The sequence below is a fragment of the Rutidosis leptorrhynchoides genome, chromosome 10 (assembly GCF_046630445.1).
Source record: "Rutidosis leptorrhynchoides isolate AG116_Rl617_1_P2 chromosome 10, CSIRO_AGI_Rlap_v1, whole genome shotgun sequence".
Classification (NCBI taxonomy): Eukaryota; Viridiplantae; Streptophyta; class Magnoliopsida; order Asterales; family Asteraceae; genus Rutidosis; species Rutidosis leptorrhynchoides.
In genome coordinates this window covers 309045495-309064455 of record NC_092342.1, presented here as the reverse complement: position 1 = coordinate 309064455, position 18961 = coordinate 309045495, and the positions used below count along the sequence as shown (strand labels likewise).

Sequence of the window (18961 nt, the reverse complement as noted above, 5' to 3'; positions counted from 1 at the left end):
TATGGTATCCCAAGATTACATAATATATTAGAATACATATATAATACAATATAAGTTAGCTAGGATATGATTAATATATATTTGTTACCAATTTTCACATTGCTACAACAAGAAAAATTATCCAATCTTGTTTTACCCATAACTTCTTCATTTTAAATCCGTTTTTAGTGAATCAAATTGCTATGGTTTCATATTGAACTCTATTTTATGAATTTAAACAGAAAAAGTATAGGTTTATAGTCGGAAATATAAGTTACAAGTCATTTTTGTAAAGGTAGTCATTTCAGTCGAAAGAACAACGTCTAGATGACCATTTTAGAAAACATACTTCCACTTTGAGTTTAACCATGATTTTTGAATATAGTTTCATGTTCATAAGAAAAATCATTTTCCCAGAAGAACAACTTTTAAATCAAAGTTTATCATAGTTTTTAATTAACTAACCCAAAACAGCCCGCGGTGTTACTACGACGGCGTAAATCCGGTTTTACGGTGTTTTTCGTGTTTTCAGGTTTTAAATCATTAAGTTAGCATATCATATAGATATAGAACATGTGTTTAGTTGATTTTAAAAGTCAAGTTATAAGGATTAACTTTTGTTTGCGAACAAGTTTAGAATTAACTAAACTATGTTCTAGTGATTACAAGTTTAAACCTTCGAATAAGATAGCTTTATATGTATGAATCGAATGATGTCATAAACATCATTACTACCTCAAGTTTTCTGGATGAAGCTACTGAAAATGATAAAAATGGATCTAGCTTCAAAGGATCCTTGGATGGCTTGAAAGTTCTTGAAGCAGAATCATGACACGAAAACAGTTCAAATAAGATTTTCACTCGAAATAAGATTGTTATAGTTATAGAAATTGAATCAAAGTTTGAATATGAGTATTACCTTGTATTAGAAAGATATATTACTGTAAATAAGAAAGATTTCTTGAGGTTGGATGATCACTCTACAAGATTGGAAGTAAGCTAGCAAACTTGGAAGTATTCTTGATTTTATGAAACTAGAACTTGTAGAATTTATGAAGAACACTTAGAACTTGAAGATAGAACTTGAGAGAGATCAATTAGATGAATAAAATTGAAGAATGAAAGTGTTTGTAGGTGTTTTTGGTTATTGTAGTATGGATTAGATATAAATGATATGTAATTTTGTTTTCATGTAAATAAGTCATGAATGATTACTCATATTTTTGTAATTTTATGAGATATTTCATGCTAGTTGCCAAATGATGGTTCCCACATGTGTTAGGTGACTCAAATGGGCTGATAAGAGCTGATCATTAGAGTGTATATACCAATAGTACATACATCTAAAAGCTGTGTATTGTACGAGTACGAATACGGGTGCATACGAGTAGAATTGTTGATGAAACTGAACGAGGATGTAATTGTAAGCATTTTTGTTAAGTAGAAGTATTTTGATAAGTGTCTTGAAGTCTTTCAAAAGTGTATGAATACATATTAAAATACTACATGTATATACATTTTAACTGAGTCGTTAAGTCATCGTTAGTCGTTACATGTAAGTGTTGTTTTGAAACCTTTAGGTTAACGATCTTGTTAAATGTTGTTAACCTAATGTTTATAATATCAAATGAGATTTTAAATTATTATATTATCATGATATTATGATGTACGAATATCTCTTAATATGATATATATACATTAAATGTCGTTACAACGATAATCGTTACATATATGTCTCCTTTCAAAATCATTAAGTTAGTAGTCTTGTTTTTACATATGTAGTTCATTATTAATATACTTAATGATATGTTTACTTATCATAATATCATGTTAACTATATATATATAACCATATATATGTCATCATATAGTTTTTACAAGTTTTAACGTTCGTGAATCACCGGTCAACTTGGGTGGTCAATGGTCTATATGCAACCTATTTCAATTAATCAAGTCTTAACAAGTTTGATTGCTTAATATGTTGGAAACACTTAATCATGTAAATAACAATTTCATTTAATATATATATAAACATGGAAAAGTTCGGGTCACTACAGTGTATGGCTAAAACTTGGTGGTGTACGAATCATCACCCAATTAGAAAGAGGTAACTATGCGCCCACAATAAGAATATGACAATGGGATAGACTTGAAAAACAAGCTGGGAAGATAAAGATATCAGTGTTGATCGAGCAGCCGACAAAGCTATCCATAAATTACCCATTTGATCCCAAAACCATATTAGCCAGTTGACAAAAACATAGTTGCATAGTTAGTATATCTAGGAAACATGAAGGATAAATTTTGGGGAGTGATGCGTTAGCCGAATTAACCAATCAAAGTTCGATGATGGGATGATGCCACAAATGATGCAGGGTTTATTAACCATTGATGTCACACGAGTGATGCCCTTTTGCACTGTTTGGATATCCAACTAAAGCTTTGAGTTTGTATTTCGGATAAAATTGTAGCCGAAACGCTTTTTTTTTTCTTTATGAGGTTCCAATGTTTCCAAAGTATGTAGCCACATGACCATTTGTTAGCTTGCCAAATATGGAACCTAAAGCACTGTTCGCGAAGGACTGGTTAGAAGAAAAAGCAGCATCCATGTTTGTATTTGAGGATTGTTGTTGGTGATTTGGTTCCACCGATGTAGAACAAGGTTCCATATATGCAGGGGCGGAGCTTATTAGGGGCAGGAGGGGGCCCTCGCCCCTCCAAAAGTTTCGGTAAGTAATGGTATTTTGTAGCCCTTTGAATTACGGACGTTTGGGCTTTTGAATCAACCAAATCGGAGTCCGTATGATGAAGATATTACGAAAATGGTGAAGGGCGCACAGATTTTGTTTTCATCAACAATCTACTTATTTTTTCATATCTCTTGGTCATTTTCACCTTCAAATAAATTTTAAAGCTAAAGTTTAAGAAATTAACTTAGATAATGTACAATTAGAATCGGTATTGTCACCTAAAATGCGCATAAAATATGCGATTTTGTCCACCAAAGTTAGTGTTTTTTCTTGCTAAAAACATAGCACACATTAGGCAAAATTTGGCCCCTTCAACCGCAACGTCCAAGCTCCGCCACTGCATATATGTGAAGATGCAGTGCAATGAATGAGCGCATGATCGATCCTTTCAATGTGAGAGTTCTAGAGAGGATAACGAATTGAGTCTAAATCAATACCGCGTTTATCAATCTTTCTTATTGTTATCACCATATATAACCTAGCCTGAATTAGCAATTACAGTATTAGTATATTATTATATTAAGAAAACACATATAACATTTTTGCATACTCGTATTATTTACGTAGTAATTAATTAAATTACATTAAATGAATTTAATTTAATGTAATTTGTAAAATTAAACTAAAGAGATTGAATGTGGAAGAAATGGAGGGTATAAAATAGGGATGGCGTCTGCGGGTAATGGGCGCGGATCTTATATACCCGCGACGCGCTCATCGGGTTGTTTTTTTTTCTCTTTGAGACCCGTTACCCGCCCGCGGGTAAAAATATTTCGCCCATGCCCGTGACCCGTGGATACCCGTAACCCGCGGGTAATAATAATATACAACTTGGTAAAAAAAAAATGAAAAGGCTATAGATTTAATTATAAACCATATATGTATAAGTTACATACTTACATATATGTATAAGTTACATGTGAAATAACTTAATTTTTTTTTTTCTTATATGTAATATTATATATCTAATAATTATTATATTATAGCTAAAATCACTTTAAAATTTAATAATTACTGTATATGCATAAACTCACGGATAAATTAAAAAAAGTACACAGATTTGCGGATCGGGTTTTACCCATGATGGGTAGTATATACCCATGACTATACCTGGAAAACGGGTCGAGATGGGTCGGGTTGGGTCAAAGATCAAATGGGTTCGGGTCGAAATGGGTCATGGGTCGAAACGGGTCAGAATTAAAATGGGTCGAACGGGTTGGGTCGAGACCCGGGTCGGTTGGGTCGGGCTAGTAAAAATTTTCTTGTTTGTATTTTTTATGTATCTCTTCCGATCAGGAGCCCCGAAAACGGGCCCCGAAATTGCGCGCCGAAAACGCGCGTCGAAATCGCGCGCCGAAAAACACGCCCCGAAAACGGCCGTCGAAAACGCGCGCAGAAAACGGGCCCCGAAAACGCGCGCCGAAAAACGCGCGCCGAAAACGGCCGACCGAAAACGAGCCCCGAAATCGCGCGCAAAAAAGGGCCCCGAAATCGCGCGCCGAAAACGGCCGCCCAAAACGAACGACGAAAACGGGTCTCGTAATCGGCGCCGAAAACGGGCGACGGAAAACGGGCCTCGAAAACGCGCGCAGGAAAACGGGCCCCGAAAACGCGCGCCGAAAACGGGTCCCAAAATCGCGCGCCGAAAACGGCCGCCGAAAAAGCGCGCCGAAAACGCGCGACGGAAAACGCGTGCCGAAAACGCGCGCCGAAAACACTCCCCGAAAACGGCCGCCCAAAACGGGCCCCGAAATCGGCGCCGAAAACACGCGCCGAAAACGGGCCCCGAAAACGCGCACCGAAAATGCGCGCAGAAAACGCGCACCGAAAGCGGGCGCTGAAAGCGGGCGATGGAAATAGGGCGACGGAAAACGCGGGCCGAAATCGCGCGCCGAAACGGGCGCCGAAAACGGGCGCCCGAAATCGGGCTCCGAAATAGGGCCCCGAAATCGCGCGCCGAATACAAGCGCAGAAAACGCGCGCCGAAAACGCTAGCCGAAAACGGTCGCCGAAAATGCGCGCCGAAAACGGGCCCCGAAATCGCGCCCCGAAATCGCGCCCCGAATACGCGCCCCGAAAAACGAGCGTCGAAAAACAATTCTTTGGAAGTGAACCCATTTGGACCCATTTGGGTCTTCAAGTAATTTTTGTATTATGTGATTGGACCTATTTGGGTCTTTAAGATATTTGTTATGTTATATGCTTGGACCCATTTGGGTCTTCAAGTAAACCCAATGGACCCATTTTTAAGACTTTGGGTCCATTTTGCCAGGTCTACCCACCCACGACCCTCCCGCGACCCGTTAGCGGGTATAATTTTTACCCGTACCCGCGAGTAAGTATTTATGATGTTACCCGTCCATCGCGGATCGAATACCCGCGACTTACGGGTTTTTTCTCGCCCGTTGCCATCCCATTAAAAGCGATTTTGACCATATAAAAATGTACACACAAGTATCTGTTTCTTTCTTATCTTCAAAAACTCGTGAAAGGATAAAGTAGTCTTGTGAGGTGTTTTGCATCATCATTATCATCTTTCTGGTGACAAGTGACAATGGCTGCTGCTTCTTCTCTTCAAACCAGGTATCTCAAAACCCTAATTTTTCCCTCTTTACTCTTTCCATTTTCATTCCTCTGTTATTTCACTGTTAAATTCTACATGTTAGTTTCATAAATGCGAAAGCTTTCATACAATTTAGGCCATACATGTTATTTTCAGCTTAATTAGGGTTTCTAATATGTCAATTTTTATTTGGATTTCCTCTATAATTCTAATTTAATGATAAAATTATCTGCTTTTCTGTATGTCAGTTCAAGAATGTCATCTCTTAAATTGGGATCATATATGCTATAATCAGCTGAATTAGGGTTCATACTGTGCAATCTATTTTCGCCTATACTATTACTAGCTAAATATGTGGAAGTTGATTTTCTGCTGTTTATCAGAAAATGATAACCTGTGCTAAAATTTTGGGGATGAAATATTAGTATCATTTGATGCAGCCAATTGGGGTCTACTTTTTTGGGTGAGAGAAATGGATTATGCATTTCTACCGTACCTGTTACACGTCTCGGTTTCAGAAGGAAGACTGTGGAGTGTAAAGAATCGAGAATCGGTAAGCAACCTATTGAAGTTCCGTCGAATGTGGTAATTACGCTTGAAGGCCAAGACATGAAAGTGAAGGGTCCTTTAGGGGAACTTGCACTGTCGTACCCACGAGAAATAATGATCGATAGGCAGGAGGCAATTCTTAAGGTCTGTAAAGCAGTTGAGACAAGAAGGGCCAACCAAATGCACGGTCTATTTAGGTAAAGCAGTCTCAGATCTTAAATTATTTCCATAATTTATATCTCCAGTCATAATATTGCACCTTAAGTGAATGCAGTTTATGATATGAGATTTACTGGATTTGAAATATGTTGTTAAACACTTACGGAGGTTGTAAACTTCTGGTTATAATTTGTGTTGGTTACACTAGAGGTGGTGAAATGGGTGAATTAGGTAATGGGTTGACCGTTGACCTGAAACGCCTTTTATACTTTCTTTTTCTCTAGTTCATAAGTATTCAGCATTTTAAGTAAATTACAACTACCAAGATATTACAAATTAACACTACGAATCTTGATTTTTAAAAATAAAGCGACTTATGTGATTATTTGCATTTGATTACAGTTTGGTGAATTTCAACTCATTTGACCCATACCCATTTTAGTAAAAGAAAAATTAATTTTACTTCATTGAGAGTGTAAGGCCAATTTAAATGACCCACTGATATATGAATCCAAGTTTAGCTTATACAAAACTAGTGTTACCCGAGGGTATATCACGTATCTTTTCATTTGTTATGTAACAATTGGGGACAGGTAAACGATTTCATATAGATTAAGGTGCAACTTAGCTTTTAAGGTGATGATTTTATTGATTATACCGCCCAACACTGAATATATTTGTCGATTTTATTCAGGACTCTAACAAGCAATATGGTGATTGGTGTATCAAAGGGATTTGAGAAGAAACTTCAATTAGTTGGAGTAGGATATCGTGCAACAGTCGAAGGGAAAGAATTAATATTGAATCTTGGATTCTCTCATCCCGTAAAAATGACAATTCCGGATGATTTAAAGGTCAAAATTGAAGACAACACTCGAATCACAGTAAGTGGATACGATAAGTCAAACATTGGTCAATTTGCAGCGACGATAAGGAAATGGAGACCACCAGAGCCATACAAAGGTAAGGGAGTGAAATATGCAGATGAGATCATTAGAAGAAAGGAGGGCAAAGCAGGCAAGAAGAAGTAGGCTATGGCTATGCATTCATCACATGAGTTCAAATCTCAATGTAATTTCCCTTTTGTTACTTTATTTCTTGGTGTTGAAAATTGTATTTCAATCTTACTTAAAAACCTTGAGGCTTGTCTTTTGGTAAGATAATTAATGGTTTAGATTGAATGATCATATCCAATTTTGTGTACTTATTTGCGTTCGGTAATTCAAGAAATCCAACGGGTAAAAAAGATGATTTTGATGCGTCTGCGGTTATTGAGTTCACAATGACCCTAAAGAGTAGTCTTTGCACTTGGTAATTTGGTTCCGGTTTACAAATTTCATTTGCAAGACTTGAGTTACAAGACTCATCCCTATGATTGACAGGAGGTAAAGAACAAATTATTGGAGTAAGAAACACAAATGACCCCACATACCTTTATAATTGGTTCAACAAACATTAAAAGATTTTGATTTTTAAATGATTAATGAAAAAAACCAATAGGGTTTTCTGTTAATCATGAAAAAGATGCAAAATTGTTAGGTTATTTTTTTTTTTTTTTTTTTTTTTTTTTTTTTTAATATAATAAAGGCAATTATGTCTTTAATAGCTTATATTCATCAATCAAACTCTTCCTATGCACATGCAGCCAGCATTCTTGCTCAAGAAAAGCATCCTAAGCATCCATTTACAAGCCACCAACCCCATTAAAAAATGAAAGAGACCTTTCAATGAATGTAACTTAATTGGTTTTTTCAGAAAGACAAAATAGTTTTATACTTTGATGACATAAAACATCAAATGATATCGAACTCAATCCGAAATCTTGGAAAAACTAAGCCTGCTAAGTTGGTTGCCAATGTTGAAAACAGGCCAATCCACATCATTCTTCCCACACTTCAAGTCCACAGCTTCGACAATCCGTCGAGTAACATTCTTCTGTTCTTTTCCTCGAATCGGTGTTTTATCCATCCACAAGTCTTCAGAATGTAAAATTGGAATCTGCTGAAACGCCTGCTTCGCGTTTTTCTTCTTTTTTGGTGTAACTTGATCACGAACATTGATCGAACTGCCAACATTCAATGACATCATCCTTTGCAACCTCTTTGTTGACCCTCCACAACCGATCGAAACAGGTGCAGTTTGGATTCTTTGAATTACATCGGGCTTCTTTGATAACGTTTCTACGTTGGTGTCAAGTTCTTGCATCATCAAGGCACTTACTTTCCCGGTTGCCCCTATTCTAATGGTTCCACCACCACCACCAACCTCTTTGACTTTGACATTTTCAGAAACTCTTACCATAATTACCTTAAGTTAACACAATTCAGATCAACAAAACAAATCCTACAAGTTAAATAACAATTTCTGTCAAATTTTATATCATAAAAAGATCTGTTGACAAGAAATAGATCTAATAACATTAACATGATGGATGATAAGAAAACATACCAGAAATAGATGTGAATTAAAACTTTGACTTTTGAGAGATGAAACCTAAAACAAATTTTTTGGAAACTCAATGAGATTGAAAGTATGAGTTGGGAGAATATGTGTTTTTAAATATATTTTCTTAATATAAAGTTTGTGTGTGTCATATATAGCTTTCTCAGCTGTTCTTGACTCTTGACCATATAAATATAGTCATAAGGACGTGGACATTTACAGTTGTAATTTATTATTTATTAATAACAATATAATTTTGTTTTCGGTTGAACAAATCCAAATTGCAGGAACTGTTTAATTGTTAATCACATAAGATATATGTGATATGTCAAGTGGTGAAAACTGAAAATTGTTTGTGATATTAAGACCTGAAAAGTATTTTTTAGAATCTACCAATAATAAAATGTAAAGTTAAGCTCTAGTCTAAATTTGGGGCAACTTGTAACAATAGTCCATTCATTTCTATATATAGTTTTTATCGAGTTGACATTGTACAGAACCAACAGAAACTACAATATAATTTGTTCTTGAAAATCATAAGAAAACACTTTATTTACTAGACACGATATTAGTAGCAGTGCATTATAATACTAAGGGCTGCAAAGTACCAACACATGATATAGACTATATAGACATAAACTCCAATACTAATTACTTAAAATTCATAAACAAACTCAACATCTAGTAACAGCAAACCCTGCTTTATTCTACCAATATATATGCTGCATTACGACAGCACACGAACCTCCTCAATCTGCAAAACATTTGAAGCAGAATTTATATCAATTCATGATTAAAAGGCTATGTAAAACTAAACTGTACACCATTTACAAGAAGGCAACTTCTATTAATTGAAAAATAAGTTCAGATACACACAATGAATTAGCTTAAATTGAATTTTCATCTTATTGTAACTGTTTTGTCTAGATGAATACCTCAAGTGCTACTAGCCTCCTGCTCCACATCATCATTAGTGTCTACTGATGATTTGGATGTTGATCCAGACTTCTCCTTTGTAGATTCACTCTGATTTTTCATAGCAAAGAGAATCAGTTAGATATGGTTGAAAGATATAGCAGAAAGCAAACAAATAATTAGTCATAAATTGTGACAAAAAATCTATATCTATAAAGAATATTACAAGATCATCATTGTGCTTTTTCATGGCAATGCCATACTCTGCCTTCTTTGTGGCAGCCTTGGCCACATAAGGAGCTTTATCCTGGTCACAAAACACACAATTCAGACAGCATTACACAAATGCTCCATATACATGATATAATTAATAAGATACAGTTTGATTAAGTGAATATATCTTACTGATTCAGACATAGCCTTCCACTTAACTCCACCTTCCTTTGCAACCTGTAACGATCACCTAAACTCATTAATCGGAAATCAAAATGATGCTATTGACATGTTGTTTCATAATACATATACAATCAAGCATAATGAGCTTCTGATGCATTAAATCATAGAACAATATTAGATTAAATTAATCAAGTCAATAGATCTAAGTGATTCTTAGTTGGGTGGTTTCGGGGGTGTCTACCGTAAAGGTGCATGAGTGGTTTTTGGTTTGCTAAGGGTGGTTGGCTCTTTGCTTGCGCAACAACTTCCACCCGGCATGCCCTCGAGTTGCTGTCCACAAGGTCTTTTGGCTCTATTTACTGAGGCAACGACAAGCGTCGTTTTAGTGGCGTCTTGACTGCCGCTCAGAGCCTAAATTGATTCTTAGGCATGCTTTAAACCCCATGAAAATCTGATTCTACCATTTTCATGGCGTCCCCCCTATATTTTATTATTATTATTATTATTATTATTATTATTATTATTATTATTATTATTATTATTATTTTTTATTTATCTATGTATGTTTTAATTTATTTTTTAATTTCTATTTTCTAGTTTAAAAAAAAAAAAAAAAGAGTCTTTTTTTTAGCCGGAGGTCCTCACGGAAGCAATCTCTCTACCCTGGAGTAGAGAGGGGGATGAATTTCCTTTACCGTGGGTGGAGAATTCTCTCGACTCGTGGTAACAGAAACGACTTCTCTTCTAGTTTAGGGTAGAGGAAGGATTGTCTACACCTTACCTCCCCCATACCTCGCAGGCGCGGGATTGGGTATTGTTGTTGTTGTTGTTGTTGTTGTAATAGATCTAAGTGATTATAAATTAAATCATAAACCAAGGACCTTCACAATATTTAACCAACAGTCCAACACCTAACATCGTGTAGGTATCATAATTAAGCTCCTCTTAATGAGTTGTTAAAAATAACATTAAGTACAATCCATTACTATTTCATATTGTCATACACACACATTTAGTTTATATTACACTTTCAATTACGTCAGTGAATTTTAAAGCTACAGCAGACAACTTATCAGCAGTAACCATCACAACCTTGTTTCAGAATCATAACTAAGCTCTTAACAAGTTATTCCAAATCACAACTGTAATTGAATACCTTCAAATTTTGATTCAGCATATCATACATAACATAATAGTTTGAAAATATCAATAGCAGTCAATTGCAAAACATATAATGAGACCTTAACAATCAAAATCAAGCTCTTTACAAGATATTTCAAGTTACATCAATGATTAAGCACAATCAGATCCTAATTAATCAAATTATACAGAAAAACAAAAGTTCTAGCTCGGTGAATTTCAAAACATACAACAGAGACCATCAAACTCACAAACTGTATGTAACAGCTGACATCATCAATCGTAGATCAAAACTAAGCTCTTAAGGCAAGGACTATAATAACTCATCATAGAAAAATATTAACTAAACTAGTAAAATCAAAGAGATCTATATGAATGAGATTCAAAACGTACAATAGAAACAGATTTGTTATCAGGAAAATTCTCCTTGAAGTCCTTCCTGAAATCCTCCCTGTAATTTCGAAAAATACACAACGCTTAGGTCATACAAAACAGATAGATCTCATCAAATAAACAAAAACGTCCATATTTTAAATCGTAAAACGAATGATACATACATGAAGATGAGGAACGCAGATGGAGGTCGCTTTGGAGCACCTGAATTTTTGCTCGAGGCTTTGTCCTTCTTTGCCGTACTCTTATCAGCCTTCATACTCTTCGTTGCTCTGTAACAACACCGATCGCAATGAATTATTTCAAATTTCATCAAACACCGCAAATTGATCAGATATATAATTCATATAATCAATTATGAGTAGAAAACTGAGCGTTACAAGAAGTTAAAACTCCGTTTACATAGTATTAAGCTCTAAAATCAGTTTACACGGAGATAATACGACAAAACTGACAGTATCATGAAATTAGAAGGAAGTTATACGAAATTGATAGAATATAAACAATTACGATTATAAAATAAATCAAAATATAGTGAAAACTAAGAAGGATTTGAAAAAGAGAAGAGAAATCAGAAAATTACGCAGGATTGAGCTTCTTCTCAGCAATGGTAGCAGTATTTTTTGGTCCTCTCATTTTCTCCTTCACGTTTTGATTCTGAGATCTGGTGAGTGTTTGAGTGTGAGACTCTGTGTATGTGCCAAATGTGAGGGATAAGTGTAGAGACGTGATGGCGTGGGTGCTTTTTATGGTGGTGGTGTACGAGTTTTATTCAGGCTTTTGGGCGGGAAATAATTGGGGTACCCTTTTGTTACAGGTCACTGTCAAGTGTCATAGCAAATTACCTTTATTACCCTTCACGAAGTTGTGACTTGAAACTCATATGTTTGAGACGACCCCGAAGTTCAAGCAAGTCATTTATTTATTTTTCACTCCATACTTTCATACGAGTATCATTTTTATTTTATTTTTTCGAAACTATTAGCAAAATATTGTGCATATATTTCAAATATGTAAATGGTTGTGTCAATCATATTAAAGATAGAATGTAAATGTATATCTCATATAATATGGACAGATTGTTAAGTGATTATGGAGTCTTATGTTGTACTCCTTCCGTCTCATTTCAATAGTTCAGTTTTGACTTTTAAGTTTTTTTTGCTCAATTTTGACCTAAAACAAGTTTATTTGTGTTATATACTATTTGATGAAAATTATACTAATGAAAACATATTTGAACATTAATTCATTCACATAAATTTTATCGAATAATATATAACACAAATAAAAATATTTTGAGTCAGAGTTTAATATAAATGACTTTGAAAAATAAAAGTGGACTATTGGAATGGGACAGATGGAGTATATAATAATATATACTCGATACTATATGGAATACAGACAAATTATATCATTTATATGGAATCAAGCCAATCCCATCTCCCTCTCTACATATTCCTCTTCTTCTTCATCCTTCTTTCATCAACCATAACGGGAGCTTCCTTTTCCAAATTCCCAATAACCCAACCTTCCAATTACATCCTAAATGTTCGTTCCTATTAAACTAGAAATTGACGCAAATCAGTATGCTGCATGATCAGAACTTTTTAAAGTTCATTGTCGCGCTCATGACCTCTTGTCTCATCTAACCACTTAAACCCGTCACTACCAAAAGAAAATCAACAACCCATATCCAAGGAAACTTGGATCGATCCGACGCTAGGTGTTCTTCAGTGGATCTATGCCCACTAATTCAAAAGAAATACTCAATATCATTCTTGAACCTAACACTACCGCCAAGAAAGCTTGGGAACGCTTGGGTAGCCTTTTCATGACAATCAACACTCTCGTGCTCTGGCTCTCAAGAATACCTTTATGAACACCAAATTTGACAATTTTCTGAACCTAACGGCATATTGTCAGGAATTGAAGATGTTGTCGGATCAAATGACTAATGTTGGTTCGAAAGTAGAACCACATGATTTGGTTTTACAGCTTGTTGCACATTTGAATGATAACTATGAAAGTGTTGGTACTATGATTCACCAAAGTAATCCATTAACTTCTTTCTATGATGCTAGATCAGGACTCATTCTGGAAGAATCTCGGAAAACAACCTGACTCTCTTGTAGTTTTTTTCTCAAGATTTATGGCATAAGCGTCTTGGACATCCAGACGCTTCTATTTTACATTTACTTAGAAATAAAAATTCAATTTCCATTTCATGTAATAAGACTTAAAATTTATGTGATTCTTGTGTGCTTGTAAACACGTTAATTTACCATTTGCAAATTCTACTTCTAGTTACTCTCCCTTTGAAATTGTGCATGCTTATCTGTGGACATCCCCAATCACTAGTTCTGCGGGTCACAAATATTATGTATTGTTTCTAGATGACTGTACCAATTTTCTATGGACTACCATCGGTAAAAAATTAAGTCTTTAATATTTTCACAACCTTCCATACATATGTACAAACGCAATTCTCCACTAAAATTAAAGCTTTATAATGTCATAATGGTACGAAATACAAAAACTCCAATTTTCACAACTTTTGTAAACAACACAGAATGATATTTCGTTTCTCTTTTCCTTAAACCTCTCCTCAAAATGAAAAATTCGAGCGTAAAAAATACGAGCCATTAACAACATTCTTCGAACCCTCATTGTCCACGCATCCATACCACCACAATTTTTGGCATCATGCACCAAACATGTCCACTTATCTCTTGAATATTCTTCCCATCTCATACTCATGTTCTATTCAACAAAACTCCCACCTATACTCATCTGCGCAATTTTGGGTGTTTGTGTTATCCCTTAATACCCGCCACCACAATAAAAAATTACTACCAAGGTAAACCCCATGCGTCTTCTTAGGTTACCCCAACTCACATAAAAGTTATATATGTTATTACCTCAAATCCAAGAAAATAATCACCTCATGTCATGTCCTTTTTGACGAAAATGTTTTTCCTTTCGCTTTCTTGACAAACTACACCACATAAAACTACACCTTTTTACATGACCATTTACTGTTTCCAGCAAACCCACTCCATAGTTCTCCCTGCGATCTAGTCCTATCCACTAATCTAGGCCAAAAACCTAATACCACTACCACATCAGCCCAACACACTGCACTTCAACCCACTGATACTCCTTTACCACAAACTGCTGAGACCCATATATCAATACCTCAACCCATAGTTACGACCCATAACCAGTTGTTGAGGCCCAATCTGCTAACAACACTCAACCATCTATTATTGAACCATCACATAATGTACTACCTTCTGTTTCCTCTACGCCCACTTCCACAGATACAACACACTCTACAAACTCAACTAATCCTTCTACTCCAACACATCTTGTTCGGAACATGACTACCCGGAGTATGCCCGAGATTTAAAAACCAAAACCACAATTTAATCTTTACACATCTACCACTCCCTCTCCCATACCAAAAATATCAAAGAAGGTTTAAATGACTCGATTTGGTAGTTGGCCATGGCCGACGAATTTAGTGCTTTCATACATAATAATACATGGGAGTTACTCCCCGGCAATCCTAATATGAATATTATTCGATCTATGTGGATTATTAAACATAAGTTTAAATTCAGACGGTTCTTTTGAGAGATACAAAGCTCGTTTGGTTGGTGATGGCAGGTCTCAACAGGTGAGCATCGACTGTACTGAGACTTTTAGCCCGGTTGTTAAACCGGCAACTTTACAGATTGTACTCACTTTAGCACTCTCACCTAATTGGAATATTCATCAACTTAGCATTAAAAATGCTTTTTTGCACAGAAAATTAACGAGACTGTCTATATGCTTAAACCAATGGGTTTTCGGAATCTTATATGCGATTATGTTTGTATTTTAAAGAAATCACTCCATGGTTTGAAACAAGCTCCTCTAGTCCAGTATTAACGGTTCGCGGAATATGTTTTTCACTCATGGTTTTTCTCATAGTCGGTGTGATCACTCACTCTTTATCTATAAATGGGACGTGACATAACATACATCTTACTATATGCCGATGATATAACTATCACATCCTCCTTGAATACTCTTCGTCAACACTTCATGGCTAAACTTAGCGATGTTAAGAAAACCGCCAATGGTGTGTTCCTGGACTAATCACCATATGCAAGGGAAATTCTGGTTCGAACAGGAATGTTAACATGTAAACCATCTTTCACACCAGTTGACACGAAAGCTAAAGTGAGGTACCGTAAGGGTTCCCCTTACCATGACCCGACATATTTTCGTAGCTTAGAGAGGGCTCTCCTATACCTTACTTTTACGAGGTCCGACATCGTATGCAGTTCAGCAAATATGCCTTCATATGCATGACCCACATGACTCATACATGGAAGCTACTTCCTTACATCAGGGGCACCATAACACCACGATTTGTGTCCGATTGGGCAAGATATCCAGATACCCAAAGATCCACCTCTGGTTATAGTATATATTTTGGAGATAATTTGGTGTCATGGTCATCTAAATGACAACCAACTTTATTGCATTCGAGTGCCGAAGCTGAGTATAGGAGCGTTGCTAATGTGTTATCCGAATCATGTTGGATACGCAATCTACTTCTTGAACTTCATCATCATGTTCACAAAGCAACTTTGGTCTATTATGACAACGTTAGCGCTCTTTTTCTGTCTAGTAACCCTATTCAACACCAACACACACACCGAATTTGACATTCACTTTATCCGAGATAAAGTTACTCGCGGTCAAGTAAGAGTCCTAAATGTTCCTTCAAGATATCAGATTGCTAAAACTTTTACCAAAGGACTTCCAAGACTTCTTTTTTAATGATTTCCAAAACCATCTCAACATCTGTCAACCTCCTGATTCGACTGCGAGGTGTATTAGCCCAATATTGTGAATATATTTCAAATATGTAAACTATTGTGTCAATCATTTTAAAGATATAATGTATATCCCCATATAATGTGGAAAGATTGTTAGGTGGTTAGGGAGTCTTATGCTGTATATATACTCGATACTATATGGAATGCAAATACAGAAAACTTATATCATTTATAGAAACAGATTTAATTATCAAACAAGTACAATTGTTACACTAGATACTACAAACAGTCAACAAAATGGAGAAACTAAAGCTACATATCAACCGGCCCCATTAACAAGAAGAAAATAACCAGTTTATAGGAAACTAAATAGACAAAATTGCTGAAATGGTCCCTGTGGTTTGTACCAAAATGCTGGTTTCGTCCCTATGCTTTTTTGATGAATTTGGTCCCAGTGGTTTGTTAATGTTGCTGATTTAGTCCCTATTTCTGACGGCCGTCAAAAAATGCAGTTAACTCCAGTCATGTGCCAGACATGAGAGGGTATTTTCGTCTATTTCTTTCCTTTATTTACAATATTGCTGAATTGGTCCCTGTAGTTTGTAACAAAGTTGCTGAAATCATCCATGTGGTTTGTAACAAAATTGCTGAAATCTTTATTCCCAAAATTTTTATCTTCCTCACCTTCATCTTTATCCCCAAAAAATATTAACAAACCCTAAGTTTTTATTTTCTTCAAACACTTTAATTAATATGTAAAATCAAACCCACCAAAATTAAAATTAAATCCACTATATGCTTAATAAGTAAACACGTCCATTTGATTTGATTAAAACTATATATCGATTAAATAGATATAAATCTAACCACATAAAATAAAAACCTCCTTCCTACAGTAATCGTATGAATGTTCATAGCTCATAAAATCTAAATCTTCAAATATTGAGTGTTAACTTTAATTGATTACCACAACATGATTCTAATACAATTTCTAAACCTCATCGATCACAACTTCAGTTCTACAACAACATATTTGAGCAAATTGATCTCGAGTTCGTCGTTCTTCAGAAAGTCATGGTGACTTGAGCTCCGGATCGTTTCAGAATGAAATCGAGAAAAGTAAAAGTGCAGAGTTGTTTATTTTCATCTCAAGAAGGTATATGAACAATCTCATATCTCAATTTGATGTATCGAGTTTAAATTTTGGAGTCAAAGATTCGTGTAAAAAGTCAACCGAATCTTCATCCTTCAAATTCGTAATTTCTGTTATGACTCAAGTCTGATGATGATTGTCGAGTGTTTGTGGATACATTTGCAACCACTTTTGTGAAGGATTCATATGCTAAACAACATCAGATCTTGTTTTTTAATTTTGAAGTTCATAAAGAAGGATACGAACTGTTCATGATCGAATTCAGGAATTTCATGGTGTTTTGATGGAAGTTGCTTCACAACACATGTTAGTCGCTGCATATAGATGAGGTTTCAATTGATTTTCGAGCTCAAATTACTATGAATCCAGATTTTGATTTTGTGTTCTTATGGAAGTGACGACCTGCTCAATTTGATTCCCACAGGGACCATCTCAGCAATATTGTAAATAAAGAAAAGAAATAGACGAAAATACTGTAACAACCAAACCCAATATCCTACCGAATATGCGAAATATATATTTTTTACAGCTGAGTGCACGGCGCGCAGGTGGTCTGGCAGCTTCTGTCCGAATTTACAATTTTTCAAATAAAGATCTCCCACTTTCTGACATATTTAGACGAAACGCTTTTCACAACATGTTATAACAGTTAAAACTCACATGATTCAATAATAAAATAAGTTTTATGAAACCGGGCCCACATATTCCGTAATACGAGTTTCGTACAAAAATATGAGTTTCGACCACACTAGTTTAAATTCCAAACGACACTATGAGCATGGTATTTGGGGGTTAAACTACCCAAATCTTGGTTGAACTCCAAAAGCTATATGCCAAAAGCGTCCTCTATCAAAACAAAGCAGGATCACTAATCCAAACGAACGCCCTTACCCTTGTCCACGCTAGAGCCTATAAAAAGGTAAACAACGAGAGGGTAAGCTAAAGCTTAGTGAATGCAATAATTATACACATACATATATAATATACCTACTTGCAATCACTTACACACATACCGCATACATGCTAGCAATACAATTAGCATACCATCTCAAGTACGAAGCTAATAATCTCCAAAACCACAACTAGCATAATCAATAACATATAATCGACATAATACAATATGCTATAATACAATACACAACCATGGTTAACCATTCTCGCGTCATGGTGCTACCGGCTCTTTGGTTCACACCATACGCATCGGTTATGATGTTACCGGCTCTTTGGTTCACATCACAACCCGAGTCATACTCGCGTTAAAGTCCTACCGGCTCTTTGATTCACACTCTAACAACTCGTGCCGTAGTGCTACCGGCTCTTTGGTTCACACTACAACACACGTACTATGACGCTACCGGCTCTTTGGTTCACATCATAGCACAATCACACATACTATGGCACTACCAGCTCTTTGGTTCATACCATAGCATACAAATAAATACATTATATACATACGCATATAATCATTCCACTCACCTTAACGCCTTCGGTGAATGTTTTATACTTTCGCAAGCTTCAAGGCAAACTACCTAATACAATAAGTACTCAATCAACACACAAATTAGTTGGACTAAGCACCAACCATTCACTCATGTGCATTTAATGACTTAGATGCATTAAATGCCCCATTTTCACCAAAACCGTCCATTTAAGGTCAAGACCATCACATATCACTAAAAGCTAGTGACTAA

The 18961-nt window shown here is 35.7% G+C and overlaps 3 protein-coding genes across 3 annotated transcripts; 1 reads left to right on the top strand and 2 right to left on the bottom strand.

Moving 5' to 3' along the window:
• The first annotated feature begins 5183 nt into the window (after positions 1 to 5183).
• On the top strand, positions 5184 to 7186 carry LOC139872244 (large ribosomal subunit protein uL6c-like). The gene is made up of 3 exons (XM_071860086.1): positions 5184 to 5311; positions 5732 to 6037; positions 6694 to 7186. Exons 1-3 carry the CDS (start codon positions 5283 to 5285, stop codon positions 7028 to 7030), a joined length of 672 nt encoding a protein of 223 aa, XP_071716187.1. The 5' UTR covers positions 5184 to 5282; the 3' UTR covers positions 7031 to 7186.
• Positions 7187 to 7808: 622 nt separating this feature from the next.
• LOC139871231 (uncharacterized) lies at positions 7809 to 8300 on the bottom strand. Its single transcript, XM_071858964.1, has one exon. It carries the CDS (start codon positions 8298 to 8300, stop codon positions 7809 to 7811), a length of 492 nt encoding a protein of 163 aa, XP_071715065.1.
• A 780-nt stretch (positions 8301 to 9080) lies between these two features.
• Positions 9081 to 11959, bottom strand: LOC139872059 (high mobility group B protein 3-like). Its single transcript, XM_071859863.1, has 7 exons — positions 11869 to 11959; positions 11450 to 11557; positions 11286 to 11343; positions 9762 to 9806; positions 9583 to 9663; positions 9377 to 9467; positions 9081 to 9195 (listed from the first exon to the last, which is right to left on the bottom strand). Exons 1-6 carry the CDS (start codon positions 11919 to 11921, stop codon positions 9378 to 9380), a joined length of 435 nt encoding a protein of 144 aa, XP_071715964.1. The 5' UTR covers positions 11922 to 11959; the 3' UTR covers positions 9081 to 9195; position 9377.
• Positions 11960 to 18961: the final 7002 nt, after the last annotated feature.

Bases quoted from the DNA above. Each gene is read 5' to 3' on its own strand.
- LOC139872059 (XM_071859863.1), bottom strand. From the start codon at position 11,921: ATGAGAGGACCAAAAAATACTGCTACCATTGCTGAGAAGAAGCTCAAT. The intron at 11,344-11,449 runs GTATGTATCATT...TCGAAATTACAG, and splicing joins TCTGCGTTCCTCATCTTCAT to GGAGGATTTCAGGAAGGACT. The intron at 9,468-9,582 runs GTAATATTCTTT...ATGAAAAATCAG, and splicing joins AAAAGCACAATGATGATCTT to AGTGAATCTACAAAGGAGAA.
- LOC139871231 (XM_071858964.1), bottom strand. From the start codon at position 8,300: ATGGTAAGAGTTTCTGAAAATGTCAAAGTCAAAGAGGTTGGTGGTGGT.
- LOC139872244 (XM_071860086.1), top strand. From the start codon at position 5,283: ATGGCTGCTGCTTCTTCTCTTCAAACCAG. The intron at 5,312-5,731 runs GTATCTCAAAAC...CATTTGATGCAG, and splicing joins GCTTCTTCTCTTCAAACCAG to CCAATTGGGGTCTACTTTTT. The intron at 6,038-6,693 runs GTAAAGCAGTCT...GATTTTATTCAG, and splicing joins CAAATGCACGGTCTATTTAG to GACTCTAACAAGCAATATGG.